Genomic DNA, 19,335 nt, shown 5'->3' with positions numbered 1-19,335 from the left:
AGCGAGGCCATAGAGCAGATGGTGTCCCGCGGCCGCAGAAGCGGCCATCCCAGCATTTCATTGCCGATAACGTGGTCTGCCAGGATGCTACAAAGAACTGGTTGGAGTATTTACGCGAAACTAGAGCAAGGGGATGCCAAAAGATGCATGCGAGCCCAAGGGTGGCAAAATGCTCGCCTACACCACGTGGTTGCTAAAAGAGTGGCTTCGGCACAGGATGCTAGGGCTCAAAAATATGAGACAATTTTGTGATCAGGAAGCGGGGATGTCACGAAACTCCCCGAAAGCTCCTCGTAGTACGACGCTAATCCGACCTGTTTGTATGAAATGTTTTGCTTTTGGTGGTAAAACAAATTCCATACAGTGGATAGTATGCCTTGATGTTACATCTAGCATGGCCTGGGTTGAGTACTGGAGTCTTCCCGTTCAGGGGCGGATTAGGCCTCTATGGCCTCTACAGTTGGTCTATATTTTGTGGCTTGCAATTAACTTCAATATGTCTCATCACAACCATCTAGTCTAAGAAAGGTAAGGCTGTGATGTTGTGATAAAGTCCAGAATTGGCGACATATATAAGGCCTGTCGAACTTGCGGAATTCCTCTCAATGACTACTCAGATATAATCTTTTCTTGAGTAATAACCTGATCTCAAATTCTCTCACCTTAGCCCATTAATGCCAAACTCAAACCCCAAGCAGTGGATCATCCCCTCTTCTTGAATGAAAAACCATTCCCCAGGACCTCACGCCGCACAACTTATGGCCCTTGGGAGCTACTTTGTCGCCAGGTACAAAGGACACTCCAGGGTTTGGGAGGAGCTTCTGAACAAAGTATCCGCATCCTATTCCTGCACATGTGCCAAGGACATCAGCCCTATTTACCACATGCATCCCACTGAGTCGGGCTGCCAGCCCCCTAGCATATGCTCGAAATGCCAGACAGTAGTACAAACCACCTCGTGTATCCGATTGTTCTATACTGACGACAGTATAGCTTCAGAGGAAAGCCACCAAGGATGGTAATTTGTCATCAGGTAAACGGCAAGCGGTACCTACGTGGCCCTTCACATCCAACAAAGGCCGCTCAACCTGTCCGCCTACCAAGCAGCTAAAATCGTTATCAACAAAGCATCGTGTAATTCTGGAAAGCCATGGCGATGAACACACAACATCAGAGGCCGTAGTGTACGACTATTTAGCTCGAACAACAGGACCTATCCCAATCCCCCAAACATCACGCAACATATGTCCACCTCTATACCAGCCGATATGGTCCAACACGTACAGGACCCCTCGTCTTGATTACCTATCTCCGAACGACGCGCGAGAATATAAGAGCCCATACCAAAACTACTGGGACTTTGAGCTCGATGAGTGGCCATATAGCTGTATGTGACTGCGTAGAAATATTTCCGAATCCATCTCTGACAAACCTGACTAGTAAATAATTGTGCGACTAGTCTTTCACAAAAGCAGATGGCAGAACGTGGATATTGGGAAGACACGAGAAGGTCTGGTGAGATCTTTATGATTAATGAATACAATAGTATAGAGAACTTTTAGAGGTTCTTGTTTAAAGCACTGTCTTTATAATATGCAGTTTTCTCTTGCAACATCCTTAAAACCAGTATCAAGGGGAATAACACGGTACATATCCTGGCCGACTGGGCTTGAGGGTACGTTACTCCGATGAGCATTTACATTGTTGGACCACGGTAATGGGCTCTTTTAATAGATACTGTCTCACAGGATTGGCGGAGGGTGCTTTACCATTCCCCTCTCCACAGTCGAAGCGCATGGCGATGGAGAGATATATGTGTTTGAAATATGAATGATAAATAGTCGTTCTGACTACTTAATTGGCTTTAATGAAAGGGTTTAAGGTTCCATCACAGTGTATTGTGGTGGGTGCTCATTTGCTGTCGCTTGATCATAAGACGGTGCTGTTGAGCTTCCCTGGCCATTGACAGCATCTTCGAAGATCCGGGCTCGCAACTGTTGCAGCTTTTCTCTTGCTTGTTTCAGATCCTTGCCTGCAGCGTCCCTCTTCTCAGTCCACCCGCTCTTCTTCTCCTCGGCCAAGCGCAGCTCCTCATCTACAATCGCGCCCGCCGCAGCTATACCCTCTGCCGTTGCTTTAATTTCCCGATGGAACAGGTAGTCAGTTACGGGTGTGTTGATCCAGTCGTCGAGTCTGCCAGCAGCGCTTTTCCCGTCTGCCACCTTGGGCATTATAAACCCGCCGACTTCGGGATCGAGCTTGTGAGCCAGGGCGAGAAATTGCGAGGCCTCAGTCAGACTGAGACGGACCAAACCCAACTCTTCACGCTCTTTCCGGTCGGCGACAGCGGAATTGAAGTGGCGATTAGCTCTGATTCCCGCTCCGGCTTTTAGATCAAAGATATCCGATTCGGAGATTTTGAGCGCCTTTGCTGCGCTTCCGGCGGCGAAGGTGACGCGTGAGCGAGCCATTGTGATATAGTTGACCACTGAAGCCACTTGGCTGTAACGTTCCTGTATGGGATCAAATACCTAGAGAGTATCAGTGTCATGCCATAAACAAAGCGATATAAAGTAATTTTGGTTATTACTTGTTGAGCTGCGATCATCTCTGCCTCCAGTTTATCTTCTTCAGCATTATCTGGCGAAGGTCCATCAAAGACAACTTCATAAAGGTGATCAAGATCATTCAAGGCCTGCACACGTTGCTCGAGCATGTGTTCCAACTTTTGCCTCCGCTCCTTCATGTCATCCAGCTTGGCTTTGAGCTCTTTGCGCGTCTTGTCCGCCTTGGCCAGCCACTCCTGCACTTCTGTCACATCATTCTCCTCCTTGTTGAGCTTCTCCTTATACTGTGGACCAGCAAAGAATTTCTTTATGTGACTTCCCCGTAGATCTTCAAATTCCTTTTGTTCCTTTTCAAGTCGAGCGGAGAGTTCGCTATATAGCGCGTCTGCATCATACCATATGTTCTTCAGTGCAGCGAGGTCTAGTTTGACTTGGCTGAGAGTGGCTGCAGTATCTTCAGTAGCAGCGATAACCGAGAGGAGCCGTTCTCCTTCCGCTGCTACCGCGCTAATTCGATCTTTGGGGCACTCGATTATGGGCATCATGGAGAGTAACGTTTGTTAGTTTTGTGAAGGTGAATGTATATTAGATAGATTTTTCATAAATAGGTTGAGTATCTGAACACGGCCTTATAATATAAATGCCTCAGATGGAATTTTAGCTAAAGGTTTCAGCCGCACTGCCCAAACTCAAAGAGGCTGTCCAATTGAAGATCTTTGGTAATCTTCAGTGTGAGGGGCACTAACCAAGGTAAGAATGTGGTTACGGCGTCGATGCAACTGCAGGCCAAGTCATCCCCTCCTCTAGAAGGGCAAACGCGTCTATCAGCCAAGCGCGTCATTAATTAAGGAGAAAAATCAATCATTCTACAGGATCTAATTCAGCTGCGCTATTATAAAACGTGCCTAAATCCGTCGTCCCTAGTCTACTCGAACAAATTCTGTTCCATCGTAGGGACTGATGATGCTAAGGACTCTTGCATCCTCCATATTGAAGATGAGCTCATCGGCTGACCCAGAGAATCCAATATTCATCCAAGCCTGACTATGGTCAAACAATCCTCCTTTTCCACCCTCAACAGCAGCACGAGGCGTCGGAGTGGCAAGTCCAGTAACTACACGAAAAGCTGCAGAAAACTTTCCCTTGATTTTGTATTGTGCGGCTAGAGAGCGGGAACTGGAGTAGAGACCCATTGGGTAGAGTCGCGATGAGGTGTCCGCAACTACGTCTTTGCCTTCGACGTACCACGACTTCACCTTCAATCCAGGCTCTCCTTTGGTGACTTGAATGGTCATGTTTGTTGTCTCAGAGCCCTTGACGACAAATGTACCAGTGAGGTTCTCCTCGGCACTTTCTGCCGCGGCATACTCAGCGGCTGTGATGAAGGTTGTTCCTGTGACGTCGCGGAGTGGCCAACGAGCGGGGGTAGCAGTTTCACCGGCAATCAGAATTGAGAAGCCAATACCATGGTCTGGTGAAAGGGCGATGAAGCAGGTATAATCATTGGTACCGCCAGACTTGAGGTATAGGTCAGAAACACGAGTGCGGTTCGAGTCAGGGCCAGTGGGGAGGGTGAGACGCGTGATTTCCCAGGGTGCCCCGACAAGCTCGACAAGGGTGCCAGTGCTGCTGCGAGGTTTCATCCACTCCCGAGTAGTGGAAGATGAGAGGAGGTCGGAGTTGAGGATGGAGAGCCCTGCGAGTCGGAGGTCCTTGGCTGATGAATATATGCCACCAGATCTTCTTGTCGTTAGCTTATTTCACCAACGGAACGAAACATTGGGAAGCTTGACTTACCCAGCCACAATAGGGACATCAGTGCCCCATGATACGAGCCCAGTCCTGGCTACGGCATCCACATCTGTGCCGTTAGGAACCACTGCAGAGGAAGAATTCATTCCAAGCGGTGTAAAGATGATATCTTTAATCGCGTCCTTGTACTCTTGGCCAGTGAGCCTCTCGAGAATCAGAGTCAGAACTCCAAAGCCAGCGTCCGAGTAGAGTGCACTTCGCCAAGGGCCCATCGTTGGGACTTGTGTATCCCGCATGAATTCAAGAAACGCTAGTCTTGTAAGCAAATTTCACATCCGCGATGGTATTATACTCACCCTCGCGATCGGCCCCGTCGAATCCCGGCTTAAGGTATTCTAGTATTTTTGTCAACATTCAGTGGACCGCCTAAGGTGGCATCGTCAACTTACGTCCCGGGCCACTGGTGCCAGCCTGATGTGTAGCAAGTGCCCCCACAGTAATTTCACTCCAGTCAATTCTCTCCAACGGGTTGGTAGAGGAATTACCCAAGAGCTCGGGTAGGAAAATGGACACAGGATAGCTCAATGCCTCAATGCCAGCCTTAGCAATGATAGCATACACGGTGAAGACTTTTGTCACGCTGCCTGTTCTGAAAATTGTATCCTCAGTCAGGTTTCCCTTTGTGAGAGTATCTTTGTATGTATCGCCGACATGGAAGTAGCTGTAAAGCGAATCATTGGTGGAGGCTGAAAAGACATCAACAGCAAAAACAAGGTCTGTTTTGTTCAAGACCTTGGTATCGAAGAGTTCTTCGACCAGGGATGGGAACTTTTGCTTGGCTTCAGCAAGGAAATCAGTCTTGGAAATGTCGAAGTTGGGGAGAAAAGAGGGACCAATAAGAGGAACATCATTGGAGAGGATGACGCTGGCTGTTGCAGAGCCAGCAAGGCCCATATAGGCCAAAGATTCAAAACGCATGTTGAGTGATATCTCCGAGATTCAATGGCTGTTTGATAGTCTCATAACCTTGGGCAAGCTTTGGACTCTTAAATACAAATTGGTTATTTAACATTGCAGCGCATATCGTCGCCAAGCAATTTGACATCATACCTGTTGTAAGGCTGAGAGCGGCACGTTGATACTGGAAAGAGTTTAGCCTCGTCAATCCTGCGAGAAGTGGGCCAAGCAACAGGCCTGTAATTTGCCCGACGATCCATTCATCCAGAAGGAGGTTTAGTTTCATTGTTTCGAGAAGCAAGACGATCTCACCTCCAGCATTTCCTTGCTTCTTTGCCTTCCTTCGCCTTGGCTGTGCAGTTACTGCCAGCGCATCGCCACTCGTCACAACGGTTGATTGGACCGATGACAGAGCTGAAGCTCGGCTGTGCCTTACTGACAAGGGTTGCGTCCCTGTCAGGGGATCGCCCCCGGATGGACAGTTTAACCGATCCTCCGGAGCGCGCCGTGTGTCTTGAAACGGTGTTCATTTTTTGGCTAATATCTAGAGTCACATTTGATGTTTAATAAAGACGTCAAGGGTAGCCAAAACCTGCTCTTACAGAGCAAGTTAATCTCTGCATAACTTTCAGGCAATGGTGTCAACCGCTGCGTGCAACAGCCTGTATGTTCTTTATTATTAATTGACTTGGTGAGTAATTACGGAAGACGCGCTGGGCAGATACGATAAAAGAGCAAGTCTGAGATACCCTACACTTGGCTATTTTTATTACTGTATTTATATCACTTAATATATATAAATCCTTTTAAAATAACTATACTATATACTTACTCTTCTTATATTAATTAAAGATATATTTAATTAATTACTTAAGAGCATTTTACAGAGCAGCATGATAACTGTGATGCATTTCAGAAAAGACTTAAGTTTTAAGACGAAAATGGCTGATTTGCCATTGTCATTAAATCTTCAGCAAAAATGGTCTTCTTTAGGGCGAAACCTTGCTGAGATAGGAGCCAACATCCGACGCAGCCTCATCTATTAATGTCGAGCTTCGCAACAGACCGACATGCTTGGAGTCGTGAACTTCGTGACCCCTCATCCCTCAGGCAGGCAAGTTCCGATTACAGCGGGGAATTCCTGTCCTGGCAGTCAGCAGCTCTTATCATAGCGCGCCCACTTTTGAGAACCAAAGGTGGGTACAGCTCGTAAACCCCGCATTCAAGCCTATCTCAGTTTAATGCAAGTTATGCTCACAATGCAAAGTTGGGGGTGATCCCGGAGGTCTCCGAATTTCCGATCATCATCAGTAAGCAAGTAGCTTGGAGTCAAAGGCTTTGTTCCCAGAGTGGGTTATTTTACCTCAATGTCATTAATTTAGATGTATTTAGTCGTTAAAGAATCATATTTAGGATCTTTGTTTATTATTCCATACATTACTCAACAGACTGACTTTTCTTAATTGAGATTGTACTCATACCCAAGCTACAGTACATCATGACGAAGCTTGAGATTCCTATCATCGACTTCTCTGGTAAGCAACAGACGTCAGCTCTTACTAGCTCCCAGACTAAGTGATCTAGGTTTCTACTCAGAAGACCCAGCGGAGAAGAAGAAGGTTGTAGACCAGGTCCGCGAAAGCTGTTTGTACAATGGATTTTTCCAGATCCTGGGACATTCTGTTCCGGTAGATAAGCAAGCGAAAGCCCTTCAGTGCGCCAAGAAGCTCTTCAACCTGCCTCTGGAGGAGAAGGAGAAGGTCTCCAAAAATAACAACACCTGGAACCGTGGTTATGAGATGTTGAGGTCACAGATTCTCGAGGAGGGTACTCAGCCCGAACTCAAGGAGGGCTTTTACATTGGCGATGAAATTCCCAAGTCTCACCCCTATTTCGTCAACAAGAAGCTCAACAGTGGCCCCAACCAGTGGCCCGAAGCTTTGGGAGACGATTTGGAGGACTTTAAGTTCCAGACCATGGATTACTATAGGTCAACACTGAGTCTTGCCTCTGATCTTATGCGAGTCCTGGCACTCTCCCTCGATCTGAAGGAGGACTACTTCAGTACCTTCCTCGATGGCGCTGTTGCTACCATGAGGCTCCTGCACTATCCCTCTCAACCCAAAGATGCTGATGAGAAGCTCACTAGAGGTATTGGAGCCCATACCGATTTCGGCGCTATCACAATGCTCCTTCAAGATGATGTCGATGGGCTGCAAGTTTGGGATCAGAAGAACAACACATGGATTGATGTAAGTCCTGTTACCCTTCAGTTCAAGAAGAGGTGAAGCTGACAACCTCTTTCAGGTTCAACCAACCAAGGGTGCATTCGTTGTCAATCTGGGTAACCTGATGGCCCGATGGACAAACGAGAAGTACAAGAGCAACGTCCATCGCGTTATCAACAAGACTGGCAAAGAGCGATACTCCATCCCGGTCTTCGTATCTGGCAACCCCGATTACGTTGTTGACTGCATCCCAACCTGCAGAGCACCTGGGGAGGAGGCGAAATTCAAGCCAGCTACTGTCGAAGAGGTCGTGTCGGCATCTTACGCGGAGTCATACGGAAGAGCTCAACTGTACAAGCAAGGCCTGGAGAAGAAGGCTGAGAGCAAGGTGGAAAGTACGCCTCTTCAGCCGGTTGCGGCTTGATATATCATTGTATCAATGCTACTCATATGTTATTATATGCCTAGACTATCAAACAAATGAGTGGCTGTTTCGCTTGAAATGGTCCAATCTTAATTGTGAAAAGGCCCAAAAGGCTTTTGCTTGGGTTTCCCTGATCGACTTGGGCCATCTCTTTAGTATTTCGCCCCTTGCGGATCTCAAGCAGGAACTTAATTCCAGCAATAGAAATTCCAAAATTTCCTCAGTCGGCGCTCCGCCTATCGATGCGCGATTGGACATGGCATAAATAATTCCCATCACTTTAACCGTCTCATAAATAACCCGCTTTATTGTTTTAGATAATGTGGGCTTCATTAACTGAACCAATTTTATCCGGTTTCAGTTCGCCTGTCATTAATCTGGAATCACATTTGATACGACGACATCAAGAGAACTGCACCGATGGAAGAGTCCCCTCGTACGACACTGCGGGTAGATACGCGGGTGGAGGGTTGGGGATAAGGCGGAGGTAAAAGAAGCGTTGGGACAGCAATTGATTATCTCCCAGGTTATTCCCCACTTAGATAAAGCTGTCGGATGCGATGATCCTACACCAGGTGCCCCCATCTTTGATGGCAGGTTACTGGTACCCCAAGTAAATGGTACCCTAGGAATCTATGCCAACCAATTGAGAAGGATGTACTGGTTACGAACATCTCATACGAAGCCCACTCCCAATAGGCTGACTTGCGGAGATTAGAGATCATTGGCTCACAGATCATGGTATCGGTTGCAGATACCGCAATAACACAGCCAGTAGCCTAGCTATAGAAAGGGTGACCCCTGCACAATGACAAGTGAAACATGTTACCAGCAATCAACAGTTTCATTCACAAAGGAGCAACTCAGATATGACCGACAACAACATTATCGTAATGACTTCTGATGACAAACAAAAGCATCATGGCTCAATGGCCTTTGACCAGGAAAACGGTTCTCAGATTGTTGTTGATGCAGCTGCTGAGCGATCCTATTGTTAGTGGCCTTAGAAAAGCTGTGAAATTTCCCACATTGACACGGGGTAGTGCGCAAGATGGACGCATGGCTCCTGTCCTATCTTAGCGTTATGTACTTTTTCAATGCTGTTGACAGGGTGAGTCTTGGCCAATATAGCAGTCACTGTTCTAACGAAAGCAGAGTAACCTGGGAAACGCCGAGACAGATGGAATGAGCAAAGACCTCAACTTCAAGGGCGAGGAGTTCTCACTTCTAATCCTCCTCTTTTATGTTCCAAACGGCCTCTGTGATCTCCCACTTAACCTGCTGCTGAAGAGGTTCTCTGGTAGAATAATGCTGCCATCCCTCATGGTTGGCTGGGGTTCCATGGCCTTACTGCAAGCGGCCTGTAAGAACTTTGGAGGCATGTTGGCCATTCGTCTCCTGCTGGGGTAAGTTGTGCTAACCTCTGTGGGATCATTATGACCTTGCCCTGACAGCTCACAGTGCTTTTGAAGCTGGTTTCTTTGCTGGTGCGGTATTTTATCTGACTCTATTCTACCAGCGTGGCGAGCTTGGCTTTCGGATTGCAATATTCTTTGGCAGCGCGTTGCTTGCTAGTGCTTTCTCAGGTCTCATCTCGTTTGGTGTCTTCCAGATCAAGGTCTCTCACGTCCATGGCTGGATGTGGCTATTCATAATCGAAGGTACGTCAAAGATAATACAAGAGCGAACTTGGAGCATACATTGTTAATCAGAGGGGATTCAGGTACAATGACTGTGCTGTTGGGAGTTCTGGCCTTTTGGTGGCTTCCTGCCGACCCGCAAAGTGCCTGGTTCTTAACAGAAGAAGAGAAGCATGTTGCAAGGCAAAGAGCTCTCCGCGATGGCAGCGGAGTTATTGGAGAAGAGTTCAATATCAAGGAATGCTTCAAGAGCTGGAACAGCTGGAAATTCGCTGTATGGTGTGTCATCAGCCTGACATACCCCGTCGCCTTCTCTACTACCTCCAATTTCCTGCCGCTTATTATCCGTCGCCTGGGATATAACACGGTGATCACAAACCTTCTGACTGTTCCTCCCAATGTTGCAGGATTTCTGGTTCTTCTCGCAGTGACCTGGAGCTCAGATCGCAACAGAGAGAGAACACTGCATATTGTTGGCAGTTTGTCCACAAGCCTCGTTGGCTTACTAATTCTCGCCATCATAGATGCTGAAGCGCACATTGGAGTGGCTTACTTCGCCTGTTTTATGCTTTGTGCTGGGGCATATATCCCGAGTTGCCTTGTTCACAGTTGGCACAATAACAACAATCTCAGTGAGAACTCACGAGCGGCCACGACTGGTCTACTCGTAGGTCTCGGTAACCTTGGTGGTATTCTATCCGCTGGAACGTTCAGAACGACTTACGCACCCCGCTATGCACCAACCCTGATTGGCACGGCTGCTTGCAATGCCACCTGCATCATCTTCACACTTGGATTGGGATTCTGGATGAGGAAGCAGAACCGCACAAAGAACGAGGCACAGGGTGTTGAACTAAAGGCCGAGGATGTTGCTACTTCGGAAATCACTGATGGTGAACAAGATCCACGTTGGAGGTACTTTGTGTGATTGTTGGAGAGTTTATGGCACGGTGAAAGACTAAGAGACCAATAAATTGATTTATATTGTCGAGTATAAAAAGTCAGTCCAAAGAATATAGCTTTCAGTCGAGTGGTGAATAGACTAGGCCCCTAAGCATCAACACTCAATACCAACAAATCCGCTGACTTCCTTTTTGCTAGTCTTATATGCGCCTATGGGAATGTTGGGACTATTAGAAGAAAACTTAGTAATATAAAGCATGGTCTTCAACTCGGGACTTACCACTTAGATGCTGAGAAACATTGTCTAGCACCGCCAAACATAAGTACAAGGAGAACCAATGCCGGTACAGCTCGTCATCCCATTGATTCCGTCTCCTGCATAAGTCCCAGCTTTCCCATTGCAGACTTTGGCGGGGTTAACTACACTGGTGGTAACCACACAAACAGGGCCAATATCGCTGTCGGCACATGATCCGGTAATGTTCAGGATGGTGCACGTTGCCAGTGGTGCAAAGAGAGCGAGCAGAGCAACGGTACGCATAATGATTGATAAGCTGAGGATTGATGGAGAGTATGGAGAGGGTTCAATTATGAGCGTTGCTTGCGTGGCGAGTTGATAGTTAAATACAAATACTGAGAGTTTCATTGTTCAACACAAAGAGCAAAGCATTCCAAGTATGTACATGTCATGCGATACTGAGACTAGCCCTTTCCCGTGGGTAAGTAGTAAATCATCCTAAACTCGTATTCATCCTTCACTTGGATTGTTTAAGCTTTCAGCTGGGTAAAGACTAGTCAGTGTCCCTGGCAAAGGCAGGCATATATGGTCGCATCGTCTGAAACCTGGCGGATAAGCTAAGCTAAGAACAGACCACCTCTTATTCTGTTGCAATAAATGCAACGAGATCGCGACTTAATGAAAGTTGATATAAAAAGAGTGTTTACAATATCTTTATTACATAGAAGACATTTTAACACCTTTATCATATCAACAGACTATCTATCATTTGGCTCCTGACTGGCATGCCAGCGCTATCAATTCCTCAGGCGATGTCGACAAGGCAAGGTTTACGGGGCTTGTCACATGGCAACATGGGAGCTCCTAGCCAGGGGACTGGTCTAGAACAGTGAAAACAGTCACTGCAGTGCGCCACGAACTACATGCCTCAAACGCTCAAGTGCTGGCTAATCATAATAGAGTTTTGTATTTCTTTGGCTTTTCCTCTCCAATTCCGGGGATTATGACATTACCACTTTGTGACGCCTCCATCAACAAGAATATCGGAGCCCGTACAATAACTGGTGATTGGTCAGTATAACTGAAAGTTTAAAAAACGGTGGCAATAACTTACGCGCTTGCATCACTGGCCAGAAAGACACAGGCCCCCTTGATATCATCCGGCTCCGCAACACGACGGTTCATGATCTCGTCCTTCCATCCCTCGATCAAGTCTGGGAATGGCGCTGTCATGGCTGTCTTGACATAGCCGGGGCTGATTGAGTTTACTCGGATCCCATGCTCTTGAAGCTCTGCAGCAATTGGTGCAATCATTGCTCTCACCGCACCCTTGGTACCGCAGTAGGCTGTCGACCTCTGAGATCGAATAGCCATATGCGAAGCAATACTGGCCACGAGGATAATACTTCCGCAATTGGTCTTGTTTCCGATCATGGCTTGGGCTGCCAGTTTCGCTGAGAAGTAAACGCCTTTAGCATTGACGGCAAATAACTTGTCAAAGTCTTCCTCTTCTGTGTCGAGGAAATGCACATTCTTATTGACCCCTGCGCATGCAACCAGGATATCTAGCCTGTTGTTGAAGTCTGAAGCCACAGCGGCGAAACCTTCTTTTAGACTCGACAACTTGGTTACATCCACAATGTAGGATTTGATCTGGACCCCGTAGCTGGAAATCAGCTGTTCAACTTCAGGAGCAGAGGGCTCAATCACGTCGAATATGGCAATGTCGGCACCGGCTTCAGCCAACCCCTGGGCAAACGCGAAACCGCATCCTCGACCTCCCCCAGTAACAACGGCTAAGCGGCCAGCTAATGAGAACTGCGAGGCAATGTGAGCATGTGATCTGGGAACGCAATCAGTCTCAAGTAACTGACCTTTGACATTTTGAACAACGTATAAGATATAATTGGTTGATATTAGAATAATCGCAATGCGAAAGAAACTGTAATAATTTGACGACTGCGATGTTCAGTGCAAGAGTTCACGTACATGTCAAATTGCCTTTGTAGTGAGTGAATCACGAGACTGGGTGTTTTTCTACGATAGAGTTCCAAAGTCTTACGGACCATCATACGACGGACTGCCATCCGATTCAACCTTCAACCTCGTACCAGAAACTGAGTTCAAGAATGGGGGTGGGGGTTGCAACGGCCCGGTCTCACAGACTCCACTTGCGATAACGCCTGATACCGCCAGCGGGAACTAATCTGATACCGATCAGGGGGTAAGTGGGGGTATGTCCCATCTCTCAAGTGCTGTAACGCAAGAACCCCGCGTTTTGGGAGTATCTCTGAGCTCAAGTTATATGGCATTGGACCTGACCGAGTTGTCAAAGGTTGACGTCAAGAGCACATCTCCTAAGCATATTATATTGACTTTGCAGATAATTACTTGAAGAAAATGGGCAAAAGGAAGGTTTTGGTCTGGTAAGGATCGCATTTGACCAATAAGCATTTCACTAACCAGGGTACTGCTAGTTACGGGGTGGATATCGATGCCGTGGCCGGTTGGCTGGGATCATACGGAGGCGAAGACAGCACAAGCGACATCAGCAGAGGTCAGTAAAACAATGCCCGTTGCATTTAAGCTGCTGATTATCGGTCAACAGGTCTCTGGGCGGGAACAATCGGTACTCGGCGATTGCTGAAGCTTTTTCAGAAGTACAACATTAAAGCCTCATGGTTCATCCCTGGACATAGCCTGGAAACATTTCCAGAAGAGTGTGCTATGGTCCGAGATGCCGGACATGAGATAGGTGTAAGTAAATCAGCATACCGATATCTCGCATTACGCTAAGCGACAGCAGCTTCATGGCTACAGCCACGAAAACCCCGTGGACATGACTTTCGAGCAGCAAAAAGATGTCTTGCACAAGACATGGAAGTTACTGACTGACTTCTGCGGGAAGCCACCCAAGGGAAGCGTGGCTCCTTGGTGGGAAACAAGTGAAGAAGGGACCGAGTTGATGCTTAGCTACGGAATTGAGTATGACCACTCAATGTCTCACCACGACTGTCAGGCATACTGGCTGCGGACGGGCGACGCATGGACCAAGATTGATTACACCAAGAAGGCCGAGGAGTGGATGAAGCCACTGACAAAGGGGAAAGAGACAGGCATGGTCGAAATACCTGGCTCTTGGTATATAGATGACCTACCGCCTATGATGTTTATCAAGAACTCTCCAAACTCACATGGATGGGTCAACCCTCGGCAAGTTTTCCCTGAAGTTAGGCTTTGCTCAAACTGACAGGTGATGTAGAGATGTTGAAGATATCTGGAAAGATCACTTCGATTACTTCTACCGTGAATACGGTCAGTGATCCGCCAAGCTAGATGGAGGAAATGTTTCGGTTTACTGACACTCTACAGACGAATTCATCTTCCCAATGACCATCCATCCCGATGTCTCGGGTAGACCTCACGTTCTGCTGATGCACGAACGTATCATCGAGCACATCAACAAGCATGAAGGTGTCGAGTGGGTCACAATGGGAGAGGTCAGTTGCTTCTGAGTCTTAGGGAGTTCTGTACCATTTACGATACTAACGGTTATTAGATGAGCGACTACTTCAAGAGCAAGAATCCTGCACCAGAAGGTGCTCTCATGCCGGCCAGTCACGAGGAGGTGATGAAGAAGTTTCAGGAGTCGACGTAGAAGTAGTGAGATTACTGGCCACCAAGGTAGAAGCCAGAGGCTTAGAGAAGACAAAGCCGAACAATAAACATTATTAGTCATGATCCCTAGCTACTATTGTTTGTAATCAGTCACGCATCGAACTAAAACGGGTACTCCTGTGGAATATCTTTCTCTTTTCCCTTTTCTGCCATTTTTGTAGACAACTCGGCGTCCGCGGGTTCACGAACTTCACGATGTGGAATGGGACCAGTAAAATGAGCGGACTTGGCAAGCCACTTTTCATTCTCTAGTTGTCCCGATGCCGACTCCGCAACAACAAGTCCGCAAAATGAACTGATCATGAGACCGATAAATGTAAAATATAAAATACCAGTAACAGTAGCTCAAATATGCAATACCTCATCCATACAAGTCATTTTTTACCTTGTTATATACTTAAGCCAGACATCACATCATGGCGGTCAAAGCGGCATTCGTCGGAGCCTGCGGCGCTACCTTGCGGCATGTGCTAGCTTGGACATTACTCGATGGCCATAAAGCAGCTGCTCGTGAGTTCAAGTTCCTATACTCCAGATCTACAAGCTAATTCGTGATGTATAGTTGTTCGAGATCCATCGAAATTGAAAAAGACTCTCTTGGATCTCGGCGTATCTGAAGAGATCCAACAGTCACAACTCATCGTTGTCACAGGATCATCTCGCGATGTTTCCACAGTCCGCAGCCTTCTTCTCAACGACCCCGAGATCATTTTCAGTGGCATCACAAGCACTTGGAAACTCCGATTTAATCCGTTCCACCCGATTGCTATGGATGATGCCACGGTCACTGGCGACTCTGCTGCTGCGGTGATGCAGGCGTTAGAAGATCTTGTTTCTACCAACAGCATCTCAAATTCACCGATCTACGCCCCAATCTCATCAACTGGACATGGATCTCGTCGTGATCAACCGCTTAGCCTCATCCCGCTCTATTGGTGGTTGTTGAAAGAGGCTCAGACCGACACTGCAGCTCTTGAGCGTGTTACTCGTGAGGCAGCGACGCAGAAGGACTCTGGTCTGGGTGGTTATGTGATGCTTCGACCTCCATTGCTGACAGATGGGGAGATGAAAGGGACGAAGAAAGTACGCGTTGGGTGGATTTGGGAAGATGATGTTTTGAGAAAGAATGATGAGCGAGAAACTGGTGTTCAAATAGGGTACACTATCAGCAGGGTGGACTTGGCAAGATGGATGTTTGAAGAGCTTATCCAAAGGAACATCCAGAGTTGGAACGGGAAGTGCGTAAATTTGGTATACTGAACTATATATTAATGGCTCTGTGAAACCCTAGACTCATTATAGGTCATCCTGAACTTTAACAATGAATTATCTCTAAGCAGGAAGGCCACATACCGGCCGTGACTCGAAGCAAATGATTCGAGAAGTAAAGGCTAAAGATGTGCTCAAACCTTGAGTTTCGCAATTGGCGACTCATTGGGCTTTAAGGTCTCTGACTTCCGTGGCAAGGTTCACGGCCTGACTCACAATCTGGAATTTACTTCAACTTGACTTTGAACACGACACTTTACTTTGTAATAGTATTGACTATATAAGCCTGCGCTTTGTCTACTTAACGATTCTACTGCTAAATCTCATTCACACCTTTATACATCCTTCTCGTTTATTTCACATCAGCCAGAGAAGAAGAGTTGCAATCTTGCATTGCCCCTCTCCTTAGATATCTCGATCCTCGGAATGTACGTCTGCCCAAGCGTCACAAAGAGGGCCCCGCTGCCCCGACACGAAATCTTGTCTGAGATTCGTGGTCAACTGGAAGCATGCCATCGACAAGATATCTTTGTTGCAGACGCCCGACACAAAGTCCGACCCTGTCTGCTCCGCACTAATGTCTGCTCTGACGATTGTCACGTAAAGGTGGAGGATATGACGTCAAAAGATCTGGAGGGTTGTTGCAATAAGACCGTGCCGATATATATTGTGCATCGCACCAAGCACTATTCACTACTCCACTGTGCTTTGCACAACTGGCTATACAACAAATGGTATCGGCCATACAGGAATGATATTGAGTACCACCAGTTTATTTCGAAGCAATTTTACCCATGCAGACCTTTTCCCGATATGTCTGCAGTATCGCTGGTCACGCTTATAAACGACCTACATGGGAGAATCTGCGACCAAGTAGCGATATATCAACGAGAGGTCGTGACCCTTCCCTTACAACCCGCCGCACTTGGGGGTCCATGCTTTCGAGATCAGGAGTTTTTGATCCTACAGACGATATTCAAAGCACTTACAATCATTCTTTTAGAAGACGACTTTAATGTTCGTGTAACAGATGTGGGGAAGTTACCAGTGCTCATTACCCTCACAGGTGAAGACAGCGGGCTAAGCCAACCGCTGAGCTTCAAATCCATCAGCCAACACGTTACAAAGTTCATATCGGATACAGCAGTTAAGGTGCCTCTGAATATAGCCATTGACTTTGTCATTGCCCAGAATCAACGGGAAATTGCAGTCTTTGGTACGCAGCCCGACCCCGTCAAATCAACGCTGGGGTTTCGAAGCACCCTAAACGTGGGCCTTGAAGCCTTGCCTGCTGTTGTGAGGTCTCTTGGTGGAGGAGACGAACCGATTGAGATGCCGAGCTCAACTTGGGTTGATACCGCGATTCATAGTGGTTGGCCTAGAGTCAACGCCTTGGATGATGAGAAGTGGTATCGGCGGGAAGAGAAAAACGAGCGATTGAGGTTACTTCGACGAGTCGCTGGTGTAAACCCTAGCTATGCCAAGAAGTTTGATCGCCGAAAGAGCATTTAATTGGAAGGCTTATGGCAAGTACTCTAGCATGGCCTGTTTCAACTAGAAAGGACGGCCAATTAAATAAGCTCTCAGTAATGTAAAACGTTTAGCTGATGAGTTAATCCATCTTGTAACTTCGCGTCAACTTGTCGGCTTTCGCCATCTCATCAGACCTTTGTGGCAGCTTCCTTATGTACATTACGGGCCATAGACTACTTTAATATCCCTTTCACAACGCGGTCAATTACCTCAGCAGCCCCAAGCACTTTCTCCTCCTCAAGTTTCCGTCCGACAATCTGCAGCCCGACTGGGAGATTCATCGCAGCCATTTCGCCTTTGTCCTTGTTCCAGAGTCCCTGGTTCCATTCATCTTCAGCACCCCTAGCAGAATATGAGAACGGTGTGTCAACATCCTCTGACTGTATCGTTCCGCCAGGTATCACCATCGCGGTATAGTCAAGGACATTCCAGACCTTTGTATACCCCACCCAACCGCATCCACCGTGCCGGACAGCGGTATGCGGCATAACGGGCATGAGAATCACGTCAGCCTTTCTACCAGTGGCAGACTGGAGGGAGTTCCACTTCTCCAAATATCCCTGTTGGAGATCCCACTTCTTCTTGTTGAGCTTCCAATATTCGTACACCGAAATTGCTTTGCCCTTGTTGACAAGTCGCTGGACGTGAGGGATAAATGGCTCTCCGGCCCTTGATATATCTTGGCGGATATCTTCACCACCGTCAGCGGTATAAAACATATCCTGTTTCAAGTTTAGCAAATGTGGTCTCAAATTTGACGCCGAGAGCATTACCATCGTTCTTATGCACTGTTCGTGGAGTTCAGTGTTCCATTCCACAATCTCATGACCCTCGTGCTTCAAAGCCTCAACCGCAACTCGCATTACTCGTGTTATCGGTGGATGTGGTCGAACGACCCCGTCGTCCATAAGAACACCGATAGTAAGTGGTCTACTATGCATTTCTTCATAAAAATGACCCCGCCAAGGAAGTGGTGCACAGCGTGCATCATATTCCCATGGCTTTGACTCAATCAAGCTGTGCATGGCACGTTTGATCATGTCTAAGTCTCGTGCCATCGGACCAATTGAGGATGGAACATGTTCCTGTCCCTCTGTGGAAACGGGCACGCCTTGGTATGGTAGTCTCGTGCTCTGGTGACAAGTAAGCAGGATATTGGTGACTTCTCGAACATTAACAACCTACACTCGGCTTCAATCCATATAGACCCATCATATGGCTTGGAATGCGAATACTTCCACCAATATCCGTACCCCATCCAAGCATAGAGGCACCACAAGAAATCAGGACAGCCTCTCCGCCTGTAGAGCCACCTGGTGTGTAACCCTTATTCATGGGATTGGTAGTTAACCCCCAGAGGGGATTCTCCGTCTCACACCACTAAGTGCCTGTAAGCCAAGTTGCTCAGCCTGGATTGAGTTCAGTCGCTCACCATGATACTCTGCGGCAAGTTTGACTTGGCGATAACGATAGCTCCCAGTGACTTTAGCATCTCTACCAATACGGCATCCTCAGTAGCGGGATTGAAAGATCGTCCGACATAGCCCAGGGTGCTATCATATCCTTTAATGTTAAATTGGTCCTTGAGAGTAACCACCAAGCCATGCAGGGGCCCGATCGGCTTTTTGTTGCTTGTCATGTAAGCATCAAGCACTTCAGCCTGTCGCAGCGCATCTTCGAAGGCAACTTCCGTTAAACTAGAGTCACTTTAGCTTTTGATGCCGGAGTTCATGAGATGCATCTAACCAGTTGTACTATTGAAACAAATCGTCATTAGAAAGGTAGTGCCTATCAATTCGTCACGTAAGAAACACACACCTCTTGGTGAACTTGAATCGCTCTGTATAGAAACGCATTAATTGACTACACTGAACTTGGAGTAATCTTAATCACGTACCGTCCAATCAACCCTTGCACAACGGTTTTGCATGTCAGCTGCTTATCGGATATAAGGCGTAAACTCTGGGCTGCATCGACAAGCTGGTTGATATCGACAAGCTGCAAGTCTTTGTTATTCTCAAGTTCCAATAAAGCCTTGGACAAAATATCACGCTGCAGTTGTTTCTTGCGCTCAACCGTTGACTGCCAAGGAAGAGGTTCAGGATCAATTGAACCAGGTGCCATCGTACTATTCTGTTAGAGAATT

The 19,335-nt window shown here is 47.2% G+C and overlaps 9 protein-coding genes across 9 annotated transcripts; 5 read left to right on the top strand and 4 right to left on the bottom strand.

Moving 5' to 3' along the window:
• Positions 1 to 1,877: 1,877 nt before the first annotated feature.
• Positions 1,878 to 3,112, bottom strand: FMAN_12094 (uncharacterized protein; the record flags this gene model as incomplete). The annotated part of the gene is made up of 2 exons (XM_041834591.1): positions 1,878 to 2,531; positions 2,591 to 3,112. 2 exons carry the CDS (start codon positions 3,110 to 3,112, stop codon positions 1,878 to 1,880), a joined length of 1,176 nt encoding a protein of 391 aa, XP_041684840.1.
• A 375-nt stretch (positions 3,113 to 3,487) lies between these two features.
• FMAN_12093 (uncharacterized protein) lies at positions 3,488 to 5,297 on the bottom strand (the record flags this gene model as incomplete). The annotated part of the gene is made up of 4 exons (XM_041834590.1): positions 3,488 to 4,307; positions 4,365 to 4,629; positions 4,676 to 4,714; positions 4,769 to 5,297. 4 exons carry the CDS (start codon positions 5,295 to 5,297, stop codon positions 3,488 to 3,490), a joined length of 1,653 nt encoding a protein of 550 aa, XP_041684839.1.
• Positions 5,298 to 6,774: 1,477 nt separating this feature from the next.
• FMAN_12092 (uncharacterized protein) lies at positions 6,775 to 7,928 on the top strand (the record flags this gene model as incomplete). Its single annotated transcript, XM_041834589.1, has 3 exons — positions 6,775 to 6,811; positions 6,861 to 7,528; positions 7,584 to 7,928. 3 exons carry the CDS (start codon positions 6,775 to 6,777, stop codon positions 7,926 to 7,928), a joined length of 1,050 nt encoding a protein of 349 aa, XP_041684838.1.
• Positions 7,929 to 8,821: 893 nt separating this feature from the next.
• FMAN_12091 (uncharacterized protein) lies at positions 8,822 to 10,496 on the top strand (the record flags this gene model as incomplete). The annotated part of the gene is made up of 5 exons (XM_041834588.1): positions 8,822 to 8,921; positions 8,972 to 9,039; positions 9,084 to 9,334; positions 9,390 to 9,589; positions 9,652 to 10,496. 5 exons carry the CDS (start codon positions 8,822 to 8,824, stop codon positions 10,494 to 10,496), a joined length of 1,464 nt encoding a protein of 487 aa, XP_041684837.1.
• A 1,222-nt stretch (positions 10,497 to 11,718) lies between these two features.
• On the bottom strand, positions 11,719 to 12,592 carry FMAN_12090 (uncharacterized protein; the record flags this gene model as incomplete). The annotated part of the gene is made up of 3 exons (XM_041834587.1): positions 11,719 to 11,770; positions 11,824 to 12,527; positions 12,584 to 12,592. The coding sequence occupies 3 exons, from the start codon at positions 12,590 to 12,592 to the stop codon at positions 11,719 to 11,721; spliced, it is 765 nt and encodes a 254-aa protein (XP_041684836.1).
• Positions 12,593 to 13,109: 517 nt separating this feature from the next.
• FMAN_12089 (putative polysaccharide deacetylase family protein) lies at positions 13,110 to 14,367 on the top strand (the record flags this gene model as incomplete). Its single annotated transcript, XM_041834586.1, has 7 exons — positions 13,110 to 13,135; positions 13,187 to 13,266; positions 13,318 to 13,466; positions 13,516 to 13,877; positions 13,972 to 14,024; positions 14,082 to 14,209; positions 14,269 to 14,367. The coding sequence occupies 7 exons, from the start codon at positions 13,110 to 13,112 to the stop codon at positions 14,365 to 14,367; spliced, it is 897 nt and encodes a 298-aa protein (XP_041684835.1).
• A 436-nt stretch (positions 14,368 to 14,803) lies between these two features.
• FMAN_12088 (uncharacterized protein) lies at positions 14,804 to 15,647 on the top strand (the record flags this gene model as incomplete). The annotated part of the gene is made up of 2 exons (XM_041834584.1): positions 14,804 to 14,897; positions 14,950 to 15,647. The coding sequence occupies 2 exons, from the start codon at positions 14,804 to 14,806 to the stop codon at positions 15,645 to 15,647; spliced, it is 792 nt and encodes a 263-aa protein (XP_041684834.1).
• Positions 15,648 to 16,469: 822 nt separating this feature from the next.
• FMAN_12087 (uncharacterized protein) lies at positions 16,470 to 17,168 on the top strand (the record flags this gene model as incomplete). Its single annotated transcript, XM_041834583.1, has 1 exon — positions 16,470 to 17,168. One exon carries the CDS (start codon positions 16,470 to 16,472, stop codon positions 17,166 to 17,168), a length of 699 nt encoding a protein of 232 aa, XP_041684833.1.
• Positions 17,169 to 17,362: 194 nt separating this feature from the next.
• FMAN_12086 (uncharacterized protein) lies at positions 17,363 to 19,313 on the bottom strand (the record flags this gene model as incomplete). The annotated part of the gene is made up of 7 exons (XM_041834582.1): positions 17,363 to 17,911; positions 17,963 to 18,322; positions 18,375 to 18,569; positions 18,622 to 18,886; positions 18,936 to 18,943; positions 19,008 to 19,029; positions 19,087 to 19,313. The coding sequence occupies 7 exons, from the start codon at positions 19,311 to 19,313 to the stop codon at positions 17,363 to 17,365; spliced, it is 1,626 nt and encodes a 541-aa protein (XP_041684832.1).
• Positions 19,314 to 19,335: the final 22 nt, after the last annotated feature.

This window comes from Fusarium mangiferae (genome assembly GCF_900044065.1).
Source record: "Fusarium mangiferae strain MRC7560 genome assembly, contig: FMAN_scaffold009, whole genome shotgun sequence".
Classification (NCBI taxonomy): domain Eukaryota; kingdom Fungi; phylum Ascomycota; class Sordariomycetes; order Hypocreales; family Nectriaceae; genus Fusarium; species Fusarium mangiferae.
This window is presented reverse-complemented; position numbering and strand designations above follow the sequence as displayed.